Source organism: Parasteatoda tepidariorum, chromosome 1 (assembly GCF_043381705.1).
Source record: "Parasteatoda tepidariorum isolate YZ-2023 chromosome 1, CAS_Ptep_4.0, whole genome shotgun sequence".
In the NCBI taxonomy this organism is placed as follows: Eukaryota; Metazoa; Arthropoda; class Arachnida; order Araneae; family Theridiidae; genus Parasteatoda; species Parasteatoda tepidariorum.
Genome location: NC_092204.1, coordinates 83468835 through 83494625, shown reverse-complemented (window position 1 = coordinate 83494625; position 25791 = coordinate 83468835). Strand labels below are relative to the sequence as shown.

Here is a 25791-nt window from a genome sequence, read left to right as displayed (position 1 = left end):
AATTTCTGGTAAATTTAATATGTACTCAGGGGTCATTTTAGGAGAAATTTGGGACCATTAGCGGACCCATCATAATATTTTTTATCATTATAATGGACACTTCAGAAAAAAACATTAATGTTGAACGAACTCTTAGCAACATATTTTTTCTGGAAACAGATCTTTCAAGTTTTCTTTTGAAAAACGGAATCATTGACGTCTAACTCCTTAGAAGACTTTGTTCTTGTGCTGTACCTTTTTTCCTCATGAAAACTAAACCTTATTTTCATACGAGTATATTTTCAAAATTATGAGTAGAATTTTCTGCAAAAAAGAAAAAAAAAGAAAAAACTCTGCAAGAGTTTGAACAGACTACTGTTCTTAGTATTTTTTTCCTCAAAATTATGAGTAGAATTTTCTCAATTTTGCAAAAAAATAAATAAAGAAATAAAATATTTCTGCAAAAGTTTGAACAGACTACTGTTCTTAGTATTTTTTTTCTCAAAATTATGAGTTTTCTCAATTTTCAAAAAAAAAAAAGGAAAAAAAAATTCTGCAGAAGTTTGAGCAGGCTACTGTTCTTAGTATTTTTTTTTCTCAAAATCGTGATCCTTTTCCTCAAATTCACAGCATTTTAGTAAATTTTTTACATTTCCATAAAAACGAACCTTTCGCAAACAATCTGGAATAGTCTCTTGTATTTCAAATAAAACACAGTCATTCTTTATATTTGTGTGAAAAACCTTTTTTTTTTTAAAAATAAAATATAAAAAACTGGAAATAGATTAATGACTACCCGTATCATCAAAACCTACTAGCATTTTTGGATGAGTTAACAAATTAAAATCAGCGGGTGGGTCACTTGTTGGTTAGGATGTTTTTTATGCCAAGTAAGGATCTCCGCCTAAATTGACATAAATATAGGTAAAGAAGATTGGCTTTTATTATTTGTCACGTTGAGAACGTGATTTCGTAAATCTGTGTTTAGATCTCTCATGGTTGAATGTGAATTTCACACAGGTTAACTTTGATTCATATTTTAACCTGTTTAAGTCAGAAGAAAGTTGTTTCTCTTGGGATCAATGTTTGCCAAATGGTGTGCGATATGAAGTCGCTGAATTAGTTATTTGATTTTTTAAAGATTTGTATTTTTTATTACATTCTTATTCAAAGTATGTATTTAATATTCTCTGGCAAATGCATACAAACAAACCGTGGCAGAATTACTCAGGAGTACGCAGTAAGGAAGTAAGCCTGCAATAATTTGTTTGTTTTTGATATTGTGAAGAAGAAAAAAATTTTATTCAGCATTTGAAACTTCATGGTTTATCCTAATTTTACTTGAAATCACTTAACTTTAAATTTTGAAATACCAATGAAGGTGAAACAGAATTGTTCTTTTGCATAGTTTTCTCTTAAGCCAGATAGTGTTTACCTAATGAAAAATAATTTTGTAATTAAATAATGCAGGCTTCTAGGCAAATATCGTGTTATTTTCGAAAATATTAAAAATATAGTACATTTTATATCTATAAAAGTATTTTGAAATTCAGGGTTATTCATAATTCCCTCCGCCTTTAAACGCCATTTTTCTTTACTACAACTGGCTTCAGTGGTACATGTTACTGCCATCTACCGGCAACTGCTTAAATTAAAACTTGAATACTTTCGGAATAATTTTATATGTTCTTTTTTGCCATATTCGTCTTCGTTTTTTTACTATAACGCTTCGAAACCCTTCATAATTCGGAGGGAATTATGAATAACCCTGTATGTCCCATACTCTTGATAAAAGTTAACCTACCTCACTGTTGCTAAATATTTTCAGGCATGAGGTAATATCAGGACATAAAAAACCATTTCATGTTCATTAATAATATATAAATAGCATTTTTTCTTTTATGTAAACTTCAAGTAAAACTGTATCCTGATAACGTATGCAATTAAATTCAGGAACACTAAATAATTAATGAAAATTCCAAATCAATATTAGGAATTTTTCACACTAATGATAGAAATGAGCTCTTTGTAGAAAAATATTTATTGAGTTTTTGTAGTAACTGAAATTTAAATGCGAATTTAAAAAATAACTTTTTTGCATAAAGAAACTATGATAACCAAGCAATATAATTGGATAGAATTTTTATCCTAATAGAATTGGAAACTAAACCTGCCGTATCAATTCTGTATTAATGAAATAATACATTTTGAAATCTTTTAATTGACTAATTTTAGTGATAGCTAAGCAATTGTGGGAGATTGGGGAGCGAAGCGAGCAAGGACGGAACTACCAAGTTATTTGGTGTTAGATGAGCCTTTGAGTGTCATTTATTAGAGAATACTATGGGCTCCGCCCCTGTTCGTTGATGCTCCACAACCCCCGAAGATTGCTATGCGTGCTTATATGGTTTGTTTAACAAAGCATACTCGCCTATAAGTTAAACATATTTAAAATGTGTTCCAGCTTAAAATCTTAGGAATCTAAATTAATTATTTGAATCTTTAAAACTAATTAATCTTTAAAAATTAGAATTTTTTGTCAAATTATTGGTTGTAAAAATAATAAGTTTTAAATTGAAATAAAAGACACGCAATAAAAAAACGTCCAAAAGCAAAGCAATAATTATGCTTTTAAAAAACAATTACTTTTAACAAATTTCTGGTAACTTAAGCACTTATACTCATTTTTCAATAAATGACAATAATAAATATAATTATTATTAAAACTGCATAAGTATAATCGAAACATAATATAGAATACTTCGTTTGTTGATATGAACTATTCGCCTTTAACCTTGTAATCAATCCTCAGTTTGTTTTATCTTTTCGTTGTCCATAATTTTTAAATGTGTACGTTTACGCTTTCATGATTATGACAGCTCACGCACTTGATATTTCAATTTTTTGTTGCCAAAAAATGAGAAATTTTTTTTTGCTACCGTGTAAGAGAAATGTATATGGAGATAAATATTACAGGCCGAAATCGTCTGAAGTAGGTGATTCAATGTAGTTTTAATAATATTAGATTCCCACAGTTTTGGTCAAACTACCCAATGCAATCGCTGTGGATGAGTGTGTGTAGAGGGGTGGTCGCTTCTAATGAGATTTCTTTGATGAGGGAAAGTTTTTATACAAAATCTTTGTTGTGAAGGATGTTTCTTTACTTGAATAAAATAATATATAAATGGAATAGTTTTTATACTTGGTGCATGTAGCTCTTTCTTTTTGTAGCTGCATTAAAACTGAAGAAAAAAAATAATAATAGTTATTTCTATTGAAATTAATGAATGGAGGTGTATGTAAATTGTTTATAATTAAAATTTTAAACATTTTTTTTAAAATCAAAATGAAGAGTATTATTTGAATTTTTAACTAATTTATGTTTCTGTTGTTTTCAGAGACGATATCATGTACGCCAGATAATTTTCGTTGTTTAAATGGAAGGTGTATACCCAGGCGGTGGGTATGCGACTATCAGCGAGATTGTGAAGAAGGAGAAGATGAACACCAGTCATGTTGTAAGTTGTACATTCATTTACTTTCCGTAATCTATCAGATTCAGTTTATTTTCTCTTCCAAGTGCCTTCTTTAAGTAAACACGGGTCCCACGAACCCGAGGTTTCCTACCCTTTCCTTCTCCGTCACATCTAAGTTAGTAGGGTTTTTTTAACAGTATAAAACTAAACATAGGCGTCGTTTGCTGTTAATATTTGCAATAAGTCTTCGAGGTTACTAGAGGTGGCCATAGGGGGGCTTAGCTTTTCATACCGGTATTTTGTAATATCAAAAACTGTAAATTAAATATAAAAAATGTTTTTGATTATTTTTTATTATTTGAGGGGAGGGCAGTTTTTAAAATCTTTTTTTACGGGGTGATATTTTTCCAGCTAAATTTATTGCATGATCATCATTGCACAACTTTACAATCACACAAAATAACAAGTAAGAGAAATGCTTTTACAACTAGTAGTTTAGTTTAAAAGGAACTTTTTACTTGTGTATTACATTTCAAAATCTCTATTTTTGTTGGAGGGTACTTTTTTTTTAGTGGGGATTATTCTTTTCAGCCAAGTTCATTACATTTTCAACTCATAGTTTAAATAAGAGAAGCTCATTGATAACCAGTGGATTGGTTCTAAAACACTCGTTTTAATTTTTCTTTAATTTTATGAGAGGGATATTGTTTCTGCAATTTTTATTGCATTCTTATATTAGAAAAATATGTCGGAGTTTTCAAATAAATCTGAACGCTTACGCAACAAATCCTTATTTCTTGTAAATGCAGAGTGCTAACAAGTCTTCTTTCAAAGAAGATGGAATTGATAGATTTTGTACTGGTTAAACTCTTCAATTTGAGGTAGAAGAATTAAATTCCTTGCTATGAGTTTACAAAAAATTGGAAAGTAATGCCAACATTGATGGTAAATTATTTTAATAGGGCAGAAGAAAAACATTTTCCCGAATCTAATAAAGAGAAAGTGTTACAAACAAAACAAAAGAAACTGGATGTTGAAAAGTTTTTAAGTACCACTTCGCTTATAAACGCAATTCTCTTGTTTCCTGACTATTTTGGGGATGTAACTGTTAACTACAATTGTTACAAATTGCTCTGGGAAAGGACAACGGCAAAGTTATACTTAGCAAAATCAGTCTCCGTCATACCTGAGAATAAATATTCTTACAGGTAGAAAGTACTGGAAAAACAACCTGAAAAAAGTGCACTGAAAAATAAATCATTGTAAAAAACAACAGGAAAAAAAACGTCGCCAGATAAAATTGAATCTGGATTAAGTAAATATAATGAATAGAATATTTTTAGTTAATTAAATGTTGATGAATTAACTAAACATTGTTTTAAAATTAACATTCAATGGTTTTTCAAAAAGGAACTTTTCATATTTCATACTTAATATTTTTATTTCATACTCTTTTCTTCAACTTTAAAAATTTTCTAATACCAATAATTGCAGTCATCGTATTGTGATAAGAAGATAAGATAAAAATAATATTTTTTAAGCGAGTGATTTTAAAAATAAAAACTACGGTGATACCTGATTGCGCTAGTGGTTTTCTGAAATATGGTGGACTGCGCTACTAACATCTTATCCCCCTTTAATAAAGTTTGGTGAACTGCGCTTAAGGCAACCCTTATGACCATCCCTCCTACTTCATTCATGCAGTAAAACAATTTCTGATAAAAGCATCGTCTCGCCAATATTGTTCGCCAGAAGCTAGTGTGTTGAGGGTGGAGGGGGATTTGTCAATAAGTTTTCCTCCATCCTTTTATAATTTTTANTATTTTTAACTTATCATAAGATTAACACCCTGAGTGAGCGTTTGCTAATTGGTGCATAATATATGATAATATATGGTTACAAAACATGCGTTAAAAAAATATAAAATTTAAAAAATTCCTTTCCGCACAAGAGTAGTCATTGATTCAAATTTATCCTTGTATATAAATTAAATTTTTAAAAATTATCTAGTTGCACTTGAAAGAATGTTTAATGGCAGTAAATTTGAGCTCAACGGCCTTAATGGAATGGGTTAAGTTAATATAAATTTTAGAGAGAATAACACATCGCCAAAATTTTGTGTTTTTTCTTTCAATGTTTTTTTTCCCATTATTCTTTTTTACTATGTGAATTTTGTCTTCTGAAAATAATGTTTTACAAAACTTTTCTCGCAGTCAATCTAAGTGAAATAAATATAGCTAACAAAAGAATGAATGAATAAATAGAATAAAATAAAAATATTGCAGAAAAATTTGATGAAGAGTAAAATTGCGTATAAATTTATTTACTTGTCTCAATAGTAGAATTAGAATATCACATCGCAAACATAACAAAAACGAAGGGTTACCGCGAAAGTTTTTAAGATTCCTTTCCGGTTTTAGAATCTTGTTATTTTGTATGTAGAAGTTGTATAGATAACCCATCTCTACAACATCTTGTGATTTCGATATTTTGAGTGTTTAATGTTGTTTAAATTTACCAGCCCTGCATTATATTCCGTGGGTGCAGTACTAAAAAACCCGATTGTGGCTATAGTTCGCCGCTATTTCTATATTGTTTACTTTTTGAAGAACACAGGCACCAAGCTTTAAGAATGTTTTCAACAAATCGATTGCATTTTTAATTCTATCCGTAAAATTTTTTTTAAAAAAAATTGAAATAGGTAGAATTGTCTAAATATTGAACGGCAGGCTTTAAAATAACATTAAAGTTTGATTTTTGACAGAAAACTGTATGCAAAATATAAAATAAATAAATATTTATTTGATATTATACTATATTATTAAACTATTATATGTTTTTCAAATTTTAAATAGAAAAGGTATTTTTTTCCCAAATTTTTCCTGAAAAAATTCATATTAACTACAAGAAATTTAAAACAAAATTACAAAAGTGAGCAGTTTAAAACTTCGCGTTTTCCTCCACTTTTCGATTTTTTCATGTTGCTAGAACATAGTGAAATATCAGAATTCTAAATAACCTACACATGCATGACACTAACTGCCGAAAAAACTACGGAAAGTTATTTATATTTATTTACAATGAAATATGCATAAATAAATAGTATCAAAAAGTGATTATTTAAATAGGCGATTAGTAACTCGCGTGTCGTAATAACATCGTAGTGAAAATAACGGATCGGAAATAACGGGAAATTTTTTTTTTTTCATTTACAATGATATCAGCACGAATAAAGCGCACCCTTAAGTAATTATTTAAATGCGTAATTTAAAATACGCTACTCATAGTAAAATTCGGAATTTTTAAAACCAAGTGGGAATGCATCGCAAAAACTGTCGAAAAAATGTAGAAAAAAACATTGTAGAAACATTACGTGGATTTACAATAAAATGATACGAGTCAAAAAGTTATTACTCAAACGGAGTTGAACATTAGTAGCCATAAATTCAAATTTGGGTTGACTGTTCAACGACAGTTATAAAATTAAATAAAATATGGAATAAGCGAATTATTTTTAAAAAAAGTTTAAGTTTGATTTTTGGCAGAGCTGTGTACAAAAGATAAATAAATAAAAATCGAAAACGCGTTGTTCGATAAAATTTATACCATGCGTTGCCTTCTAAAAAAGCTATAAGCCTTCAGTGTATTTTGTAATCAATTCTATCTTGAAGAAGTGTGCAAAATTTGAATATGGTCGATGTATTAGTATAGTAGAATTGACTAGATACTGATTAAACGGAGGATTCCAAAACATTTTGAAGTTTGAATTTTAAGTCGAGTTGCGTGTAAAAAAAATGAAATGAAATATTAATAATAAGTAAAATGTGATTTTGGCAAAATTTAAATTTACATCATTGCCTTCTAAACTAAGTTGCGCTTAAAGGGAAACCATTTTGTTCAATATATAGTCAATTCTATACCTAGAGAAGTGTGCAACATATAAATAAGATGGGCGCATTATTTTTTAAGATATCGTGTCCACTGTGAGGATACTTTTTATAAGAAGTTTTCAGAACTCAGCTCTCAAGGCTAAAACATTTCAGATAAAAATGTTGTAAAATGGTGTTAAAATGTTGTTCTTAATTAAATTAAAAAATTATTTAATCAAATTAAATTAAAAAAAGAATTTTTTCTTATGTTAAAAAAAGTCTCTGCTTTCAAAGTCCTTCAAAACTCATGTTAAGCTAAAAAAGTTACAGCCAGACATAGTAGTTTTAAAAAACAAACAAAAACTAAGAAAATTTAATTACTTGATTTCTCAATACTCATTTCAAAATCCAAATTCACAAGAAAAGTAATATTTTTGTTTGGCATTAATCATTTTATTCAATGCCAGCAAAAATATGTCATTGTATAAAATAATTTCACAATTATTCAATTCTCCTGGTTCAGTGATAAATTAGTTTTCTGAGTGCGTTAGTAAGTTTTTATTTTTGTGGAACTCAATTTTTTTTTCAATATTTGGGGAATGTTCACCTACAAGAGAAATTGTTCTCGTAATCCGAAGATAGTCGAAACTATCAACCATGTTAAAATTCGTCTTAGGATTTGTATTTCAAAATAGTATATTCAAGTTAGAGGGTATATAATGATATACCACATTTTCAAATTGCTCAGGTGAACATTTTTGGTTGAAATACACAACGATCCTCTTCTACTTGTAGGATGTTCAGATGTTTCTGTTTGTTGTGCTGATATTATTAGAATCTAGTGCAAATTCCGAAATGCATAATGCATGCATTTGAAAATAATTTTGTAATGATTATTTAAGGATACTCTACAGCTTTTTTAAAATTTGAGTTAAGATGCATCACGATTAGTATTCTCGCGATTTATGAGCGATTTCTTCTTTATGAATTACTCGTTGTGATACGTATTCTCGAGTAAAACAAATCACTTTTTACATATGGTGCATGCTCGCTTATTATCGCATAAATCCCTCGTTTTTTTCGCCCCCATTTTTGAAGTTAGTTCACATACGATGATGAGCCCAGTAATTTTTGTGTTAAATATGCGGAGTAAAGTTAAGAAAAATGGGGAAGGAGAGGTAAATAGTGGTCATAACATCGGAGGAACGAAGTTTCAGAAGTTCGTTCTTATCGCTTTATAATTTAAAAGAAAATTCACAGAATTTCAAAAAATTTTCAAGCGTTACAAGCAACCTTTTTATTTTCCACCTTTTTTGGAAAATATTGTGCTGTCGAATTATAATATTGTGCTATATCCTCAAAAGTTAAGGTACAAAAATAAAATATGAAGAAAACGAAAGTCAAAAATATAACCTAAAATCCAAAATGGCGAGGATTCGAATCTCTCGTCATGTATTTTTAGAGACTAATATGATTTGTGTTAGCGTTCCATCGTCCGGGGATTCAAAAGCACTCTTTTCAAGATTTAAATATGTACGGTTTTTTGAATTTATTTTTTGGCCCGTAAGGCTCAAACCGTCGATTGGCCAGATTGTTATTTACCTGACAGCATACAGTTTATTGTCTGTAATTAATTAGTTTCAGACTAAATATAACGAGCTGTCAATGAGAACCTAATCTGAAAATGTTTAATTATACTGCATTGATTAATCGCTATGGAATCAAATAATGATAACGATTTATCAACGAATATACAATCTTTCACGAATGAATTCTTATACCATAACCCTGCATTAAAATTCATTTGACAGACACACTAATGGTACATCAATGTGCAGTCATTGTTGATGAACTAATTAAATTTTGATCAAAAACGTCTTCTGTCAAATGGCCTAATATCGTTTCCTATCTTTTATTACTCAATATGCGATCGTTCTATTACTCAATATGCTATTCATATGCATAAAATTAATCACCGTACAGAAAGAGCTCAACAGCCAATCGATGATAATTTACGTCCTTTCTGCACAGTAATCTAATTAATATAATAGATTATGTGTTACGCATTGTACTTAAGTTGTATTTCAATTAAATTAATTTATGTGGCATTGATAGATAATGATGTAAAATGATAGATAGTGATGTCTATAAACAAATATGTGCCAGATTAAAATCTTTTCTCTTACAAATCTATTTTCATTATTTCTATCTTTTATTAAAACACAAACTAAATCTTGAAGTTTTAATTAAAGTTGGAACAATATGAAGAAAGCCAAATAATGTCATACAACAGGCATATATGATAGTTTCTGTACTATTGGGGAGTTGAATAAAATTACTCCGATTCTGGGGCCGGAGCTGAAACCAGGGGCACCGCGAACTTAGATTTTTTGGATGGAGGAAAATTTCCCTTTTGCCAAATGAAATTCCTATTTTGACCGAATCATAAATTAGCGCCTACAATTATTCTTACATATTATAATGAAGGGGTATCAAAAGCGACTCTAAAAAATTGAGTGATGAAGCTGTAAGTTATTATTTTTACATTTTAAGTGTTAGCAAAATTTATACTTACATATTTTATTCAGTGTTTAATAAATTCGATTAAAAATGTTCTTGCTCACCATCAATGCTACCTATCAATTCAACCAAATATGTATAAACTATCTGACAATCAATCATGTATAGTGCTTAAGAAATTTATGATGGCAGTTTAGAAATTAAGTTTGATTGGTGTAGTATAAAATTTACAAATAATTATTTGTATCAATAATTATTTGTAATAAGTATTATATTTTGAAAAACTACAAATAATTTGTATTTGCAATATGTATATACATTAATCTAGAGATTTTCAACCTCTTACTATCCAAGAGCTACAACAATAATTTTAAAAATCGCGAGGGCCGCGCATGTATTAAATAAAAGTAATTCAATATAACAGGAGAAGAATAGTATTTCATCTTAGTACCATGTATAAGGTATTGAATATTTTCTGTTTTAAAATTTTGGTCTTGGAACGAATTAAACTCATAACTGCTTCAACTATACATTCATAACGTGGTCACAGTTTGAAAAATACTGACTTCGCAAATTTCCTTGTTGGATGATACAAAAAGGTATTATGATAAGCTAATTTTTATCACCCTGTTTCAGATGAAACTGGCATGTATGTATTTGGAAATAAAAGCACCAAGACGAGTGATAGGCAATGACAAGGAGGGAATTAGATTTCTTTTAGATTCAAAATTGCGAAATGGCTACCTTATACTATACTTAAGCATACTTTTTTTCGTAACTACTTAAAAAAGTCAAGTAAACGTGTAATCATTTCATTTGTGCTTCTTAAAAAAATAAAGTAAATGAAAGGGAGAATGCGAAATTTTGTAAGTTTGCTGAATAGTCAGATAATATTTGCCAAATAGTGAAAATCTTTAGAACGTCCAGCAACCTCACAAACCAATTTCTGGCTGAAGCACTAAATTTTTCTGTGCTCCAGCGATATCATTGTATCCTTCAGACATTCAAGGGGCCTGCCACATTGTAATGGCATTGCCCGTTAAATAAAAGAGGATTTATTATTAAAAATGAACAAATGATTCAACAGGGAATTAAATTAAATTTGTATTTTTTTGCGTGAGTTGATAATTATATAATTTTTTTAATGTTTCTTTTTATAATTAATATTTCAAATTAAAATCTAAAACTCAAAAGCACACATAAATTTATAGTAAAATTGCTGGAGCTTTAGCTCATTATATGGGAGTGGATCTGGAGCAACGAAAATTTTTAGGCTCTTGGTCCCTGCATACTAATACCATTTATCTGTTTGTATGACATTATTTACGCTTTCTTCAAATTGTTTTAGCTTTTATATAATGCACGGAGAATCCTTCTTCCTTCTTTATTTGGATAAAAATTGTGGTCTCTTTAAAATTTACTTTATTACTATATGTTTTTTATCGGAAAAAAATATATAGTTCAATGCATTCTGTTTCAGCACCCCCACAGTGCAATCCTAATCAATTTTCATGTGGCCATTATGTTTTTAATCAGTCATATTGTATACCTCGATACTGGCGATGTGATAGAGTGGTAGATTGTGTAGATGGCACTGATGAAGGCGAAACGTGTAGTAAGTAGACCGTAAAAGCATCATCCCTTAAATTTATCATTTACCTTAATGTACTGGCTTTTTTTAATGCTATTTTCCCTATTTCAGATTATAGAAATTGTATGCCCAGTGACCATAAGTGTGGTAGTGGATTATGCATTCCTATAGAAAAACGATGTGATCATTATTATGATTGTCGAGATGAAAGTGATGAATCTGATGAACTATGTAAAACCAGTAAGTTCTGAGTTTTTAACTTTTCGGATAACTCTATGATTTCATTTAAATTAGACTTAATGCTGCATAATCTGTGTTAAAGTAGTTTTTTGTTAATTTTACTTCAAATTCCATGATTAATATTAAAATTGTATTTTCTAAAATAAGAATCTAATTTAAGTTTTTTATCGTTTTTTTTAATTTATATATTTTTTTGAAAACTAATTTTAAAACAACGTTTCTAATGTTTTGAGAATTTTTTTTCATGTAAGACAAACATTTTTAATTGTTTTGTATCTAAGAGAAAATTTTTCATAATTTTATAAAATATTAAAACTATTAAATTTGGCTTTACCCGGGGGGCAGAATATTATTGATAAGACTATCTGTATGAGTTGTGGGTAATTTCTCAAAAGGAAGTATTTTCGGCACTATTGTTGTTTTATATTTTATATCCATTGTTGAACAGCCGACCCAATTTTGGGTTTACGACTACTAATGTTTAACTTCGTAGCCTTCTAATTTTGAATACAATCCAGAAGACAAGGGAACTCCTGGATCAAGTATTGGGAAAAATTTGCCTTTGTGGAGGACTTTTTGATGGAACTAACCCGGTTTACTTTACACGGAGTGAAAAACCATGAAAATCTCCCACGGTTAGCCTAATGGCAAGGGAACTCTAAACCCAAGATCTGTTTACCTCTGAGGATATTTTACATCAACACTGTGGTCGATGCAAGCTGGATGCGGAATTCGTATTGCGGAAAACGCTCTTGAGCCAGCATGGCTCATTGTGTTTTATAATTGTTTCTGGTTCTGAACCTTCCTTTTTTTAGCCCCATTAGTCTTGTAAGTAAATGTGTACAGGTGTAAAGTTATACTCAAAAATAATAGCAGTTTAAATTTACTTAACCTAATTTTTTTTTGTTGATTTAAATATATCAGGCAAATGATTTACATCCATTATATTTAAAATAATTATCAACTATCATAATACAATTAACTCAAGTTTTTATTCCATTTTAGACACAACAAAATGTAGATTAAATGAATTTCGTTGTGCAAATGGACAGAAATGTATAGATGAAAGTAAAAAATGTGATCATTGGAATGATTGTGGCGACAATTCTGACGAAGCTGAATGTGGTATGTATCAATTTTACAGCTTTTTTTCCCCATCTATTTCAAAGAAATAGAAGAAAAAATTTAAGTTAATATAAAAATTAAATTAATATTAATCAAAAAATTAATATTAGAAAAGTACTTAAAATTAATTTGTTAAAAAGGAATTTTTTTTGATTTAACAGTTAAAAATCTTTAAAAATATGTTTATATTTATATCTTATATTCTAATTGCTCTTGGATTGCTTATAGAGTTTCCCGCTTGCAACAATGGGCAGTTTAGATGCACCAACGCTATCTGCATTCCAATGCGATGGAGGTGTGATGGACATGCTGACTGTACAGATCATTCTGATGAAGCTAATTGCAGTATGAATATATTATTAACCTTTAATTCACATTTTGATTAATTTAATATTTTTTTATTTTATTACTGGATTTTAATTTGAAGGATTTCATTTTTTTATTTTATGAGAAGCTTTGATTCGAAAGCTTCCTCAACCGAATTCTGAGTCACAATCTATAAGTTGAGAATCTTGGTCTAGAATAAAGGTTCCTAACCATAAGCAAGTTCTCCCTATAAATGGAAATTTCAAGTAAGAAATGTGATCAGTTTGATTACACTATACTACTGCAGACCCTTTTCAAAAGGCGCCACAACCAAATTCTAGATCACAATCCATAGGTTGAGAAACATTGGTCTATGTAGTAGGGTTCTTAACCAGAGGGAACCAATTTCTTAGTTTTGAGAGATAAATGAGTTTAGTTTTATTGCACTTTCCTACTACAATGTCTATTAAATCTTTTAAAAGTGAATTTAAATGATAATTTTTATGCTTTGGTGAAGAATTAGGTTTAGTAAGAAATTGATGTAGTTTGCCCAAAATTCTATAGTGTTTTACGAGATAAATTTGTTGTTCTAAGGAAAATTTTCCTCAGAAGTTTAGTCTTTAATGTGCAAATCTTATCTTAGAGAGACAGGAAACTGAGAATTAATAAAGTTTGTGTCAAATTCTCTTTGCCATTTAGGCTTTTGATGCTGTTACAAATAATTACAACTGAAAGAATAGATTGGGGATGATCTTTTAAAATTAAACTGATCATATTTGAAAAATATTAAGTAAGGAATGTAATTGCACTTAAGAGGCTTTTGAGATTTTAATATTACTTAAAATTCTGCATTATTTTGTTTCTTGTTACTTTAAGATATTTATCAGTTTTTCAAACGTACGTTAAATTTTACAATGTTATTTAATGCTTTTTCTCTTTTATTCTTTTTAGCGTTAATATCATGCCCTGACTCTAGATTCCTGTGTCCAGCAGAGAAGAAGTGTATTGATAAAAAGAAACTTTGTGATGGAACACGTGACTGTGAAGATGGAGCCGACGAGAAAAATGCATGTTGTAAGTTTGTGCATTTTTATAAGCTCTTCAGCAAAGCAAATGATAGGGTTCACATTTTTTAGTGTTTACTCCTGATGAAGTGATGTTTTCTTAACATGCATATCTTTAAAATTTCGTTTTGCTTGTTTTTGGTTTCTAACTTTTTATTTAAACAAGTATGCATATAGTTATGAAACTGAAAACAAACAAACAGTTTTCTATAAATAAAAAGTTGGCTGCCCCTAATGCTACGCCCTTTTTTTTTCTATTTTGTTGCAGTATATATTTTTGCAGTAATATCTTTGCGAGTGTAAAGAAAAATACAGTTCTAATGAAAGCTTTGTAAGAAATTTAAGCTATTTATTTCATTGACAAATGAAACATAATTTTTCACTAATTGAAAATATTTAAAAGTTGTGTTTAGTGACTTTTCTTGAATATACTCAATTTTCTATTGAAACATGAACTAGAAACTCATTAGAGCATGTTATGGTCAACTGTTACGTGCAGAATATTTATTTATTTTACCAAGTTTTTTAATGAGTTTTATTTCTTCTTCTTATGGAAAAATGCTTAATAAACATTTTCTTAAACTTTCTGCCGTATAGATAATTTTCTCAAATATACCAAAATGTTTCATGTTTTTTCTTTCTTTTAAGCTCTGATTCTCAATATCTTTATCTGCATGTATTATTATTAATTTGGCATGCTTTTCTCCCAGTACACTTGCAAATGTTGTGTTTATTAGGATTGATACCTACTTTTCCAAAAATATTGTTAAATTAAATATCTATGCAATTCAAGATCATGATTTTGCCTTCTAATTGATTTTTTAATTTCTGTTTTTATTTAGCATCTCACCTGTGTAGGTCACTAAGATGTGAATATGATTGTCGTGCATCACTTGAAGGTGGTGAATGTTTTTGTGGACTTGGAATGAAAGTTGATCCCTTGAACTCTCAAAAATGTGTAGGTATGTATTATTCTTCTTTTGTCATTTCATAGAATATTTAAAAAGCTTTTTTTTTCCATTGCATCTTGTAAGTAATATGCTGTAAATGATTTTGTATTAACAAAAATTGAGACTTAAGACTTACTTGAGACAAGAATATGAAAAGAAGTGTCACTATTTTGTTTTTACTTTGTTTTTTTAAGTAAATATAAACAATAAGATCATTAATACTTATCGGTTTATTTTATCATCAGTCAATTTTTTACTGACTGATAACAAAAGTAAACTGTCCCTCTCTCTTGACTTGATGTTATTTTGTTACACTATTTAAAATTTCCTTTTACAATTATAAATTTTTCCTTAACTTAGTGAAATTCATGCATGTGAAGTTGAAGAGACTGGAAAAACTTAATTATATTTTTATTTTATTGCCCAATATGATACAATATATTACAGTATAATTTTATTAAAGTATATTTCAATTTAATTAAAGTATATTTCAAATTAATTAAAGTGTTGTAATGAAAATTGTAAATGAAATTTTCGATTATAGATTATTGCTCAACAGTTCTTTTTTATTTAAGTTAAAGCGCTAGTAATTTTTTATGCTCAATTATTCTATATCGTTATTCTTTCTGATCATAATAGTATAGCAATAACTATAATAAATTATTTACTTTTTCAGATTTGAATGAATGCAATGAATGGGGTTATTGTGAACAAGTATGTGTCAATACTATGGGCAGTTACATGTGCTCCTGTGTTACAGATTATGATCTGGTTCGACCAAAGCATTGTAAAGCCAGAAACAGTAAGTTAAAATTTATTGTCATAACAAGTGTAGAAAGTTTTGGAACAAAATGTTTTTTTTTCTTTCTTTTTCAAATATTCACACCAACAATTTTCTATTTTGTTGTCCTGATTAAAATAGCATTTTCTCAGAAAATGTTATTAGGTTCTTCTTAAAGCTTTGTTATTTATTAAATTTTTTTATATTTTTTTATCAAGATGAACACAATTCTAATCAAACTTCTATAAAAATTAAGCCGTATATGGTCAAGTACTTTTACAGTAGTAACACTCTCCACATCTGGTGTTTAATAACTATCCTACTTAGTGAAGACATTTGTAACGACTTCATTTATTAAATACTAGCCTCTTGCCCCCACTAGCTGATTTGCTGCATGAACTCACCGCTTGGCTATTTTACATTGTTTTCTGCCTCTATGAAGTCACCTTTTCGCTGCTCCACATTGATTCTGCTACATTCAGCAGCTGTGCTTTGATTCTATGGGATTTGTATTTCAGAAAAGGATGAAGTAAAAATCGTACAATATGCGCTCGATAAAGTATGTGCTCTTAGCTAAATTGATCCTTCTGTTATATTACAGAATAATTTCTTCCTTAGTTAATTAAATGCACTCCCAATGAAACTCATATTTGGTTTATTAGAGCTTTAAACTAGAAAATCTCTGCTATTATAACTATATTCCAAAACTACGGCATATAAGAAAAGCAACGCATGCACTTAGTTGTACTTAGTTAGCATGTATTGCTCGAGAGATGAAATAAACGGGCGTCAACAGTAAAAATGGTTGCCATGAGCATCAGACGTTTTGTAATTTTTTTATTCTTTTAAAATTGTCTAATCATCTGTTTATCTTCTTTCTGGTCTTATATGAAAAGGGAAAGTTCACTACATTTGTTTATCTCAATTCAAAGTTAATGTATACCGTATATTCTCTTTAAAAAATTTTGGGGAAAAAGATAACGAAGTAAAATTGAAAAAATAATTTGAGTAGGTTTTTCAAATTATTTTTTTTAAAAATAGAAATAATTGTCAGTAGAAAAGATTAAATGTTTATTTTGAAGGAAAAAGACTGAACTTAAAAATAAAAAAAATTAAAATTCTAGGATGCTTCATTTTAGTGCGATGGGCTTTGAGAAATATTAAAAAAAAACTACCCACTCAAAAAAAAGGTACCCCTGAAAAAATTTATAATTAAAAAAATCTAAAATCTGGCTTCATTATTTGCTTACAAATGTACTAATTTAGCTTAATGTTGAGAATGTCTAGTGCCACAATCCGGTAAGCGGACCTCTACATGCAGAAATTCTTTGTTTTATTCTGTACATTGATTACTATCTAATAATTACGTTGAATGCTAAGTATTGTTTTCGGTTTGACACATTCATTGATAAATTAGCTGATTACTATGATCTGTGACTAATACTACTTTTTTTTCTCTAGGTTCTGCTATGAGACTTATTTTTGCTCATCATAGTGCCATTTTTAAAGTCAATGCTGAAGGTTCCTTATTAGAATTGATAACAAATACTACCGCTGCTAGTGGTTTGGACTATCACTATGGAAAAAATCTTTTATTCTGGTCAGATACTGTTACGCGGAAAGTAAGCATTAATGAAAACTTTTTCAATTTCTTTATTGTACAGGATGGCCGAAGAATATGGAGAGATCAAAGAATTTAATCAATCTAGTAAAATCTGAAAAATGTCAAGGAATTTTATTAAAATACCGCCCCCCCCCCTAAAAAAAGTTTCACAAAAATCAGAGAAAATTTTATCTAGTTTCAGATACCTAAAAGTTCAATATTTCTCAAAGAATTTGGTCTTGTTATTATTTTTTTAATTGTTTATTTTCAACTCTAATAGCAAGTGTAAGTGTTCTATAATATATTTATGTAGAAGAATAAGGCTTAACTGGAAATTCAATAATAAAATGTCTCGACTGTAGTAATAAATATTGATTAAATTTGATAAAATTAGTCTGGAAACATCAAAAATTTTTTCTGAGTGTTGGTAGTCGAAAGTTTTACTTTGATTCCATCTTCAATAATTTATTAGACGCTGTACTAAAAACTGCATGATTGTTTTTACTTCATTGTATATGCATAATGAAATGCTTTTAATATTCATCAACAATTTTGTCCTAATGCACAATCACACTAAGTTGATTTCTTAGAAAAGTCTTGATGCATTTTTTGTCTTCTTGCCTCATGCATAAATTTTTTTTGTGAGAATGTAATATCATTTATACACATGAATGTGTTTTAATAATATGTATATCTTAAAAAAATTTTTTGTTCATTTAAAAGTTAGATATGGATAAAAAAATTATGAAATACTTATTAATTTCTTAAAAAATTTTTTGAAAGCAAAATAGATTAGTGATGCTTCGTTATATTGTAAAATATAATCAAGTTAAGATAGCTGAAATTATGGTTTTTGATATTCGAACTCTTATCTTTGATTAATATTGGAACAATTCCTTTACTGACTGCATATTTTCTCTTAATATTATTTAAATACTTCATTTGGACTAAATGAAGTTGCCAGCTTTGATAATTTAAATATTAACCATACACAATTTAAAGATAGGCAATAAATGAAATGTGTGCATCAAAAATTTTTCTGATTCGTTTACAAATGTATTTATTAATTATTATTATTTTTGCTTTTTTTCTAAAACATTTCATTTTTTATGACATTTTATTTTTATTAGAAAGTTTTCACAGACTGTATTATTAATAGATATATTATTAATTGATATTATTAATAGATATATAATGATTTTAAAAAGGATTTCAGATGTACATAAGCCAGCAATACAAGTGTATTTATCTTATTTGTATGTTTTCAGGTCAAAAATAGGCTGAAGATTTGTACATCAATTTAGTAATTTTATTTTGCAAACTAATTCTCTAAACATTTTTAGAGAGTACGCTAAAAATGTAGCTATTTGTGATGTCAATAAACTACATTTTTTTATTTTAATAAAACCTTATTTCCTATTTAAAATTACTTAATTCTTCTTAAGTATTAGTTAAGAGTTTCTATTCATTACCATTACTAATTTTTGTTTTTTTATTGATAGATTTATTCAATAAAGCTAGACCCTTGGCGGAACTCAGATCATGTGCCTGATTTTAATGTTTCTTTCCCATGGAGTCCTACTGCATTTGCTATTGATTGGATTGGCAATAAAATTTATGTTTGTGATGCTGTTGGTCAAAAAATTGATGTTATGGAATTGGATGGAAGTCGATATGCAATTCTCATTAGTCGCAATCTCTCTTCCCCAATGGACATTGCATTGGATCCACACTTGGGGTACATATTATTTTTGAACTTCCTAAATTAGTATTTGTTTATTGTTTAATTCACTTATAATATTTTAAAAAGTTTCATAAGCTTATAGGACAATCAATTAGTGGGCCTTAAAAGAATCAGTTTAAAGCTGAATGCGGGTCTTTTAAATGAACTATCATGTTTCCTTTATCCAATATCTTCATGAACCAGTTAATATTTTCATGATCAGCCATGGTGGCTCAGGGTCTAGAGCGCTCACCTCCCTGTTACATGACCCGGGTTCGAATCACAGCAATGGCTGGTCGTTACGAATTCTGCACTTGGTTCACATTGACTACAGCGCTCATCCTAGTGGTAGACTGATCATAGGCTAAAGTCCCCTTGCTGTTATGCTAATCATGGAAAGTTTTCATGTAATGCAAATGTGAGCTAATTTCTCTAAGTACTAAGTATTTCTCTAAGTATCCATAAATTTCCTTGTCTTCTGGATTGGGTTGATAATTAAAGACTACAGAGTTAAACATTGATAGTCATAAACTCAGAATTGGGTCAGCTATTCATTGCTGATTGTAAAATTAAAAAAATATCTTCATGATAAGTTAATAACCCTCTTTTTCAATTCGACATCAAAGTTTATCCAACTGGAAGACTATTAGACTGGGGTATAAACATTCATATACATGCCAATGGGCATGCAAAATCACTTGACTTGAACCCCATAAAAAAAAATCTGTGGCACATTTTAGAACATGGGTAAAACACTGAAACTAGCATCCTTGTAATTTAGAGAATTTATGCAATGAAATCCTCATTGAGTAACTTTTAATTGGATGTGATGTACCCGTCAAAACTTATTGACTCACTTCCTAACGAAATTCAGGTAGTTCTCAAGCTCGGAGGTTGAATTACAGGGTATTAAATCAGGCTTTTTATGATTGATTAATGTGTACTAATTTTTCATCTAGTGAGCTTACCATATTTAAATTACTAACTTCATAACTAGCTTCTCAAAAACTGGATTCCTATTACACTGCTTGATTTACGAGTACAGTTTGTAAAAGTTAATTTCTTATATAAAAAAGTAAGACAAGAAGTTTGGTTATGTCAAACTTTTGAAGACATGTAGTGGATCACAAAAGTTGATCTGCACCTGCGCTGTAATTTTATGTCAACATCATTTTCTCTAAAACGTTTTATAACTCAAAATTTTTAATACTTAGAAAAGGTCATGGTCAAAAGTTGCTAATAATATAATTATTTTAGAAATAATTTCATTATAGAATTTGTACTGAAACTTGTTAATTGAAGAATTTTAATGAAAACTGTGGAAATTATTTTCAATTTGAGAAAAATTATTTAAACTAGATTCTTCTTGTCGAGTTATACAGTTATTAATATACTCAGTTTTATTGTAGATTTATTTGAAAAGAATTTTTAAGGAAAAAAAAGTCATGGACTAGAAATTAGATCAGCTAAAAAGATTTTCTCTCATTTTATCCTTTGCATGTTCATTTTGATTTCAACTTAAAACTTTTAAAATTTCCAACGAATATCATATTTTGACTTAACTTTTAAAAAAAACATGCATTATTTCAGTAGGTCTGTAACTAAAATAAGTAAATTGATAAATGAAAGTAATGTGAATATGAATAAAGAATAAATATATGAATAAAGAAAGGAAATGGAATGAAAATTAGAAATACTAGGCTGAAAAATGAATCCAGATGGGGAAAAAACTTATCTCATATATATTTCCTTATTTTTTTAGTATTTATCAATTTCTTGTTTATTTATTAATGAACTATCAATTAATTGTTTTTTTAAATGTTAAATAATTCTTTTTCTGAAATCTATGGTTTTTAGCACATGGTTGCATGTTCTTAAAATACATTTTTATTTTAGTTTGATGTTCTTCAGTGATGCTGACAATATTGACAGAGCTAACATGGATGGTACAATCAGAGTCACAATCGTCAACACTTTCATTTACAAAGCATCTGGCTTAACTTTAGATTATGTAACCAAAAGAGTATTTTGGTGTGATTCTCAACTCGATCAAATAGTTGCTGTCAACTATGATGGAAGCGGAAGGTAAAATATAGTTCCTAATTTTCAAACACTTTTCTTTGGCATTAATTTTTTGTAGGATGCTTTTAGATTAGGTAAAGTGTTTTAAATAATGATTGCATAAATAATAATGTTTGGGAAATTTACTGAAAACAAATGAAAAGTTTTGCTGGAATAATTTTAAAAAAAATTAAAGCATTCCCACAATAATTTGTTGTGGGCCTGTGGTCATGGAGATTAAGGTTCCACAATTTTGCAACCATTAGCATATTGGTGGCAGTGTAATCTGCATTGTACATCAGCCACCTTTATTTCCCTGACAAGCTAGTACTTATCGATGTTTAAACTACTGCAACGGATGGATACTGGTCCTTTACTATGACAGCTCAGGTCCTTGGCAACTGTGCCATAGCCATTCACGTTTTCAAAATACTTCCCATCCAAAATGTGAACACCAAAATCCCTTTACAAAGTATGAAAAAAAAATTATGTTTATGTTCTTCATTTTACAAGCTCAAGGTTAATAAGCAGACTGCGACTTTTATTTGGTCAGACTTGATACAATTTATTTATTTAGTTTTTGTTATTTTCATTTAAAATATCAAATGAAAGGTTCTATAATTCTGTTATATGATGTGATCCAAGTGTTTGCCTTCAATTGATAAGTATATTGAGCAAATTAATCCGTTTTACATTTACTAAGCAGCCCTCCCTAAACATAAAAATAGGCCCTATATTCTTACCCTGGCCATAGCAAAAGGTATGAACGTAGCACCTAAACATGTATAAAATATACTCAAATAATGGGTTGTAACAGGGGTGGCTAACCTATTAGCAAAGTTCTCCTGAAGATGACATTTTCTTCCTTTTTTTTTTATTCTTTGCTGGTTGGTCACAGGTTGTCATCTACAGCTTAGAATAATATTACTCCTGTGTTAATTGTGAGAGTTTTTCTGCTTTGAGTAAAAAAAATTTAGAATATTTAGCTTCGAGAATTGTATGCTAGTTCTAATACTTGACTTAATTCGCTTATCTTTGGAGATGAGTTCAAATCACTGGGCATATAAGGGAAAATGCTATAGTTCATTGCCTGGATTAGTCACTAACTGTTGAAACTTATACTAATAATATTATGTGTTTTTTTATCAATGAATGTATGGAATTACATTGAGAACGTTTGTAAATGTGTGGAACTCTCTGTAAAATTTATCCTATTAAAACTTGTAGTTAACCATAAATTTTGTGAGAATGTCATTAAAAAACTGAAATATCAATATTTCTATGCTACATTGACATCTTAAATATTTTTTCTTATTTGATAAGTAGTAAAAAAAATTGAATATCGAAAATAAATTTAAATTTTACGCACTTTGTAAATTTTACTTTTAGGACATCCATAATAAGAGGAAGTACCAAAGTGCCATCTCCTAGTAAATTAACTATGTTTGAAAATAATATCTATTGGACTGATGGAACAAGACAGGGAGTTTTGAAAGCTGACTTATACAACACCTCTAATGTTCAAACTATTTATCGTGATCGTTCCTTGTTGAAAGAACCTAAAGCTATCAAAGCCTATCACCCTTTACGTGAAGTTCTTGGTAAGTTGGATGTTAGTAATTAGTTATGTTTCAAAAACCTAATCTAATCATGTCATTTTTTTAGATTCTGAATATTTCAAATATAATATTTGTTTTTGTGTTGCTATTATATACACAGAAATTTTCAAAAAATAGAACAGTATACATTAAATTTGAAATAAACAAATTTTTCTTTGTTAAGTATCTTTCTCTAGCTATGTCCTAGTGTAGCTTTCTTGATAAATGCCCACTTATGAAATTTAAATTTCAACAAAGTTTATCCCTTTGGTCAAGTTAATTTTTTTTCATTAATCTGTTTCTTTAGAGGATTAATACATTTATAATTTTAAAAGCTATTTAAATTTTTTAGTTATGCATAAAAAATTCTGAACAAGTAAAATCTAGTAAGAGAAACTAATACCCAAGATGAGAAAATTAAAAAAAAAAAGAAATTTACCTACTAATTATCTCTTACAATTTTTAGTGCATTGTCTTGATTTATCTGTTCCCTTTGCGAATTTAATCATATTTAGAAAAGAATACAGTAAATACCATAATAACATTTAATACCTGAATTTCATAATTTAGTCATGCTTTGCTAAGTTAAATTTAAAAAAAAACTTTTTTCTTGCAGTTCCAAACCCCTGTTATTTCAGCAATGGTGGTTGTCAACATATGTGTCTTTTGACTCGGTCAGCTGACAGCTTTAGCCTTGGCTATCGCTGTGTCTGTAATGTTGGCTATGAGATTACATCGAATGGAAAAACTTGCAAAAGTAAGTTTTTGTGTTTTTTTATTACTTTTATTGTATTTTTTTTTATCTTTAATAAATAATTTTACAAATATAAAATTACAGGATGATTGAATAATTTGTACTTCGTTAATATTTTTTATAGAGGTTGAAGAATTTCTGTTATACGCTCAGCAAAAATTTGTTCGAGGGGTAATACTTAATCCTGTTGCCAATGGTTTTGCTGATGCTATGATTCCTATTGTAAGTAAGAGTGCTAGATTTGTAGGCCTTGATTTTGATGCCCAGCAAGGATTTATATACTATTCTGACGTTATTTTGGATGTTATTTATCGAATAAAAGTTGATGGAACTGGTAAGTAAAGTTTCAGATTCAAATAATATTGCTTCTAATTTAATAATATAATAAATTTACTTCTTTTATTATGATTAATGAAAACTTTTATTTAAATCCTCAGAAGTACACGCTTCAAATTTATTTATTATTTTTCAAATTACACTCTTTTATTGTTTTATAATTTTTAAGAGAAAGCTATTGTTAAAGGTACACTTTTGGATATTAATAATGAATTTAAACATATTCTAAATTCTTATTTTTCGTTTACAATCAAAAAGTGAAATAGTAGCTTAACTTTTTGATTTCAAGAGTTGATTTTTAGATCCAAACATATGAGAAAAGGACGAATTCCACATAGATTTAATGAAAATGCCAAGCACTGATGCTTCCAAATATACCTTACTCGAGAATTTCAGTTATTTAGCTCCTAAATTCTCCAACAATATTCTCATCAATTTGTAAAACATGAGAAAAGGCACATTCAAATACAAATCAAAAGAATTTTTATGCATAGTTAATGTTATTGAGAATTTTTTTCGAAATTAGTTTTCTATTAATTAACACTTAATTTGTGTCTCGTAAAATGAACACAGATTGAAAGACATTCTATTAACTGCTAGTTTGTTGTTTTTTATTAATTGTTTTTTGTCTATTCTATTTTAATTATTATCTTTTCTTTGTGTAAGTATACTTTAAATAGCTTTTATGGACAATGCTATGTCCCTGTGATGGACAATGTGATCTCAGGTTACTGAAATTTCTTGTTTGCTTAATTTAAAATATAAACAGTGATAAATAAAAAATATTTTAAATAAATATTTAAGAATATTATTGTAGGATATGATATCAATTACTTATATAATATATTGTTTCAGGTCAAACTAATGTATTAGCCTCTCAGAATGAAGGAGTTGAAGGCCTTGCTTTTGATTGGGTGTCCAATAACCTGTACTATATTGACAGCCGCAAAGGAACTTTAAATGTGATTAATACAGTGCATTTTCAATATCGGCGGACATTGTTAAGAAACCTGAAAAGGCCTAGGGCTATTGTGGTGCATCCTAATAAAGGGTAAAATATAATCTTTTCATGATTTTGTAATTTGAAATTATCAAAAGAAGCTGATCTTTGCATACAAATAAGTGTTTTATTAACTTTTATTTGATTTTCTATAATAATATTCTTTGCTTATTCTGTTAAGAATTAGTTAAAAGATACATAAAAAAAAACAGAATTTGTTAAAAGAAGACATAAAAAAAAAAATAATAACTGGATAAATTGCAAATGAAATGTAGTGAGTATATAATTATAATTTTTGAACTTTGAACAAATGTTTCTAATAATTTTTATTTCAAAAATAAGAAAATAATATTTTGCTTGTAAAATAGTTTTTTCTCATTTCAATATCATTGTTTTCTTAGCAATGTGATTACTGTTTATTAGCATATTTGCAATTGCAGTTTCAAAAAAATGTAAAAGTATATACCTAAAACTAAATTCAGTGGTGCGACAGCCCATAGAGGGCCAAGGCCTACTGTGCCCATCTCAGTTTTCTTGACCTTGGACTTTTGGGTGCAGGAGCAGATGTTCCTGTCAGGTGGTCAGCCAAACGCGGAACCCCCAGTGTTCAGTTCCCAAGCATGCTTGGTACTCATTTATCGACCCAGTGAAGGGATGAAAGGCTGATGAAAGGCAACCTTGCCCGGCCTGAGGATTGAATCCAGGACCTGTAGCATGGGAGCGTGGCACGCTACCACTCAGCCATCGAACGTCAAAAGTGTATACCATTGTATGTAATAATTTTAAATGGTATACACTTTTGGAAAATATATATA

The 25791-nt window shown here is 28.9% G+C and overlaps 1 protein-coding gene across 2 annotated transcripts in view; it reads left to right on the top strand.

Annotated features, from left to right (window-relative positions):
• LOC107441084 (low-density lipoprotein receptor-related protein megalin) overlaps positions 1–25791 on the top strand; it is a 120748-nt gene that overhangs the window by 28145 nt on the left and 66812 nt on the right. Inside the window, exons 2-16 of one of the 2 annotated variants that reach the window (XM_016054231.3) lie at positions 3378–3497; positions 11325–11459; positions 11547–11675; positions 12681–12800; positions 13029–13145; positions 14058–14180; positions 15013–15132; positions 15797–15922; positions 17363–17523; positions 19007–19242; positions 21124–21312; positions 22678–22889; positions 23503–23643; positions 23765–23974; positions 24832–25027. In XM_016054231.3, the coding sequence (XP_015909717.1) occupies positions 3378–3497; positions 11325–11459; positions 11547–11675; positions 12681–12800; positions 13029–13145; positions 14058–14180; positions 15013–15132; positions 15797–15922; positions 17363–17523; positions 19007–19242; positions 21124–21312; positions 22678–22889; positions 23503–23643; positions 23765–23974; positions 24832–25027 (2335 nt within the window). The remainder of the gene's footprint in view (positions 1–3377; positions 3498–11324; positions 11460–11546; positions 11676–12680; positions 12801–13028; positions 13146–14057; positions 14181–15012; positions 15133–15796; positions 15923–17362; positions 17524–19006; positions 19243–21123; positions 21313–22677; positions 22890–23502; positions 23644–23764; positions 23975–24831; positions 25028–25791) is intronic. The other variant, XM_043039085.2, reaches the window with a different exon arrangement.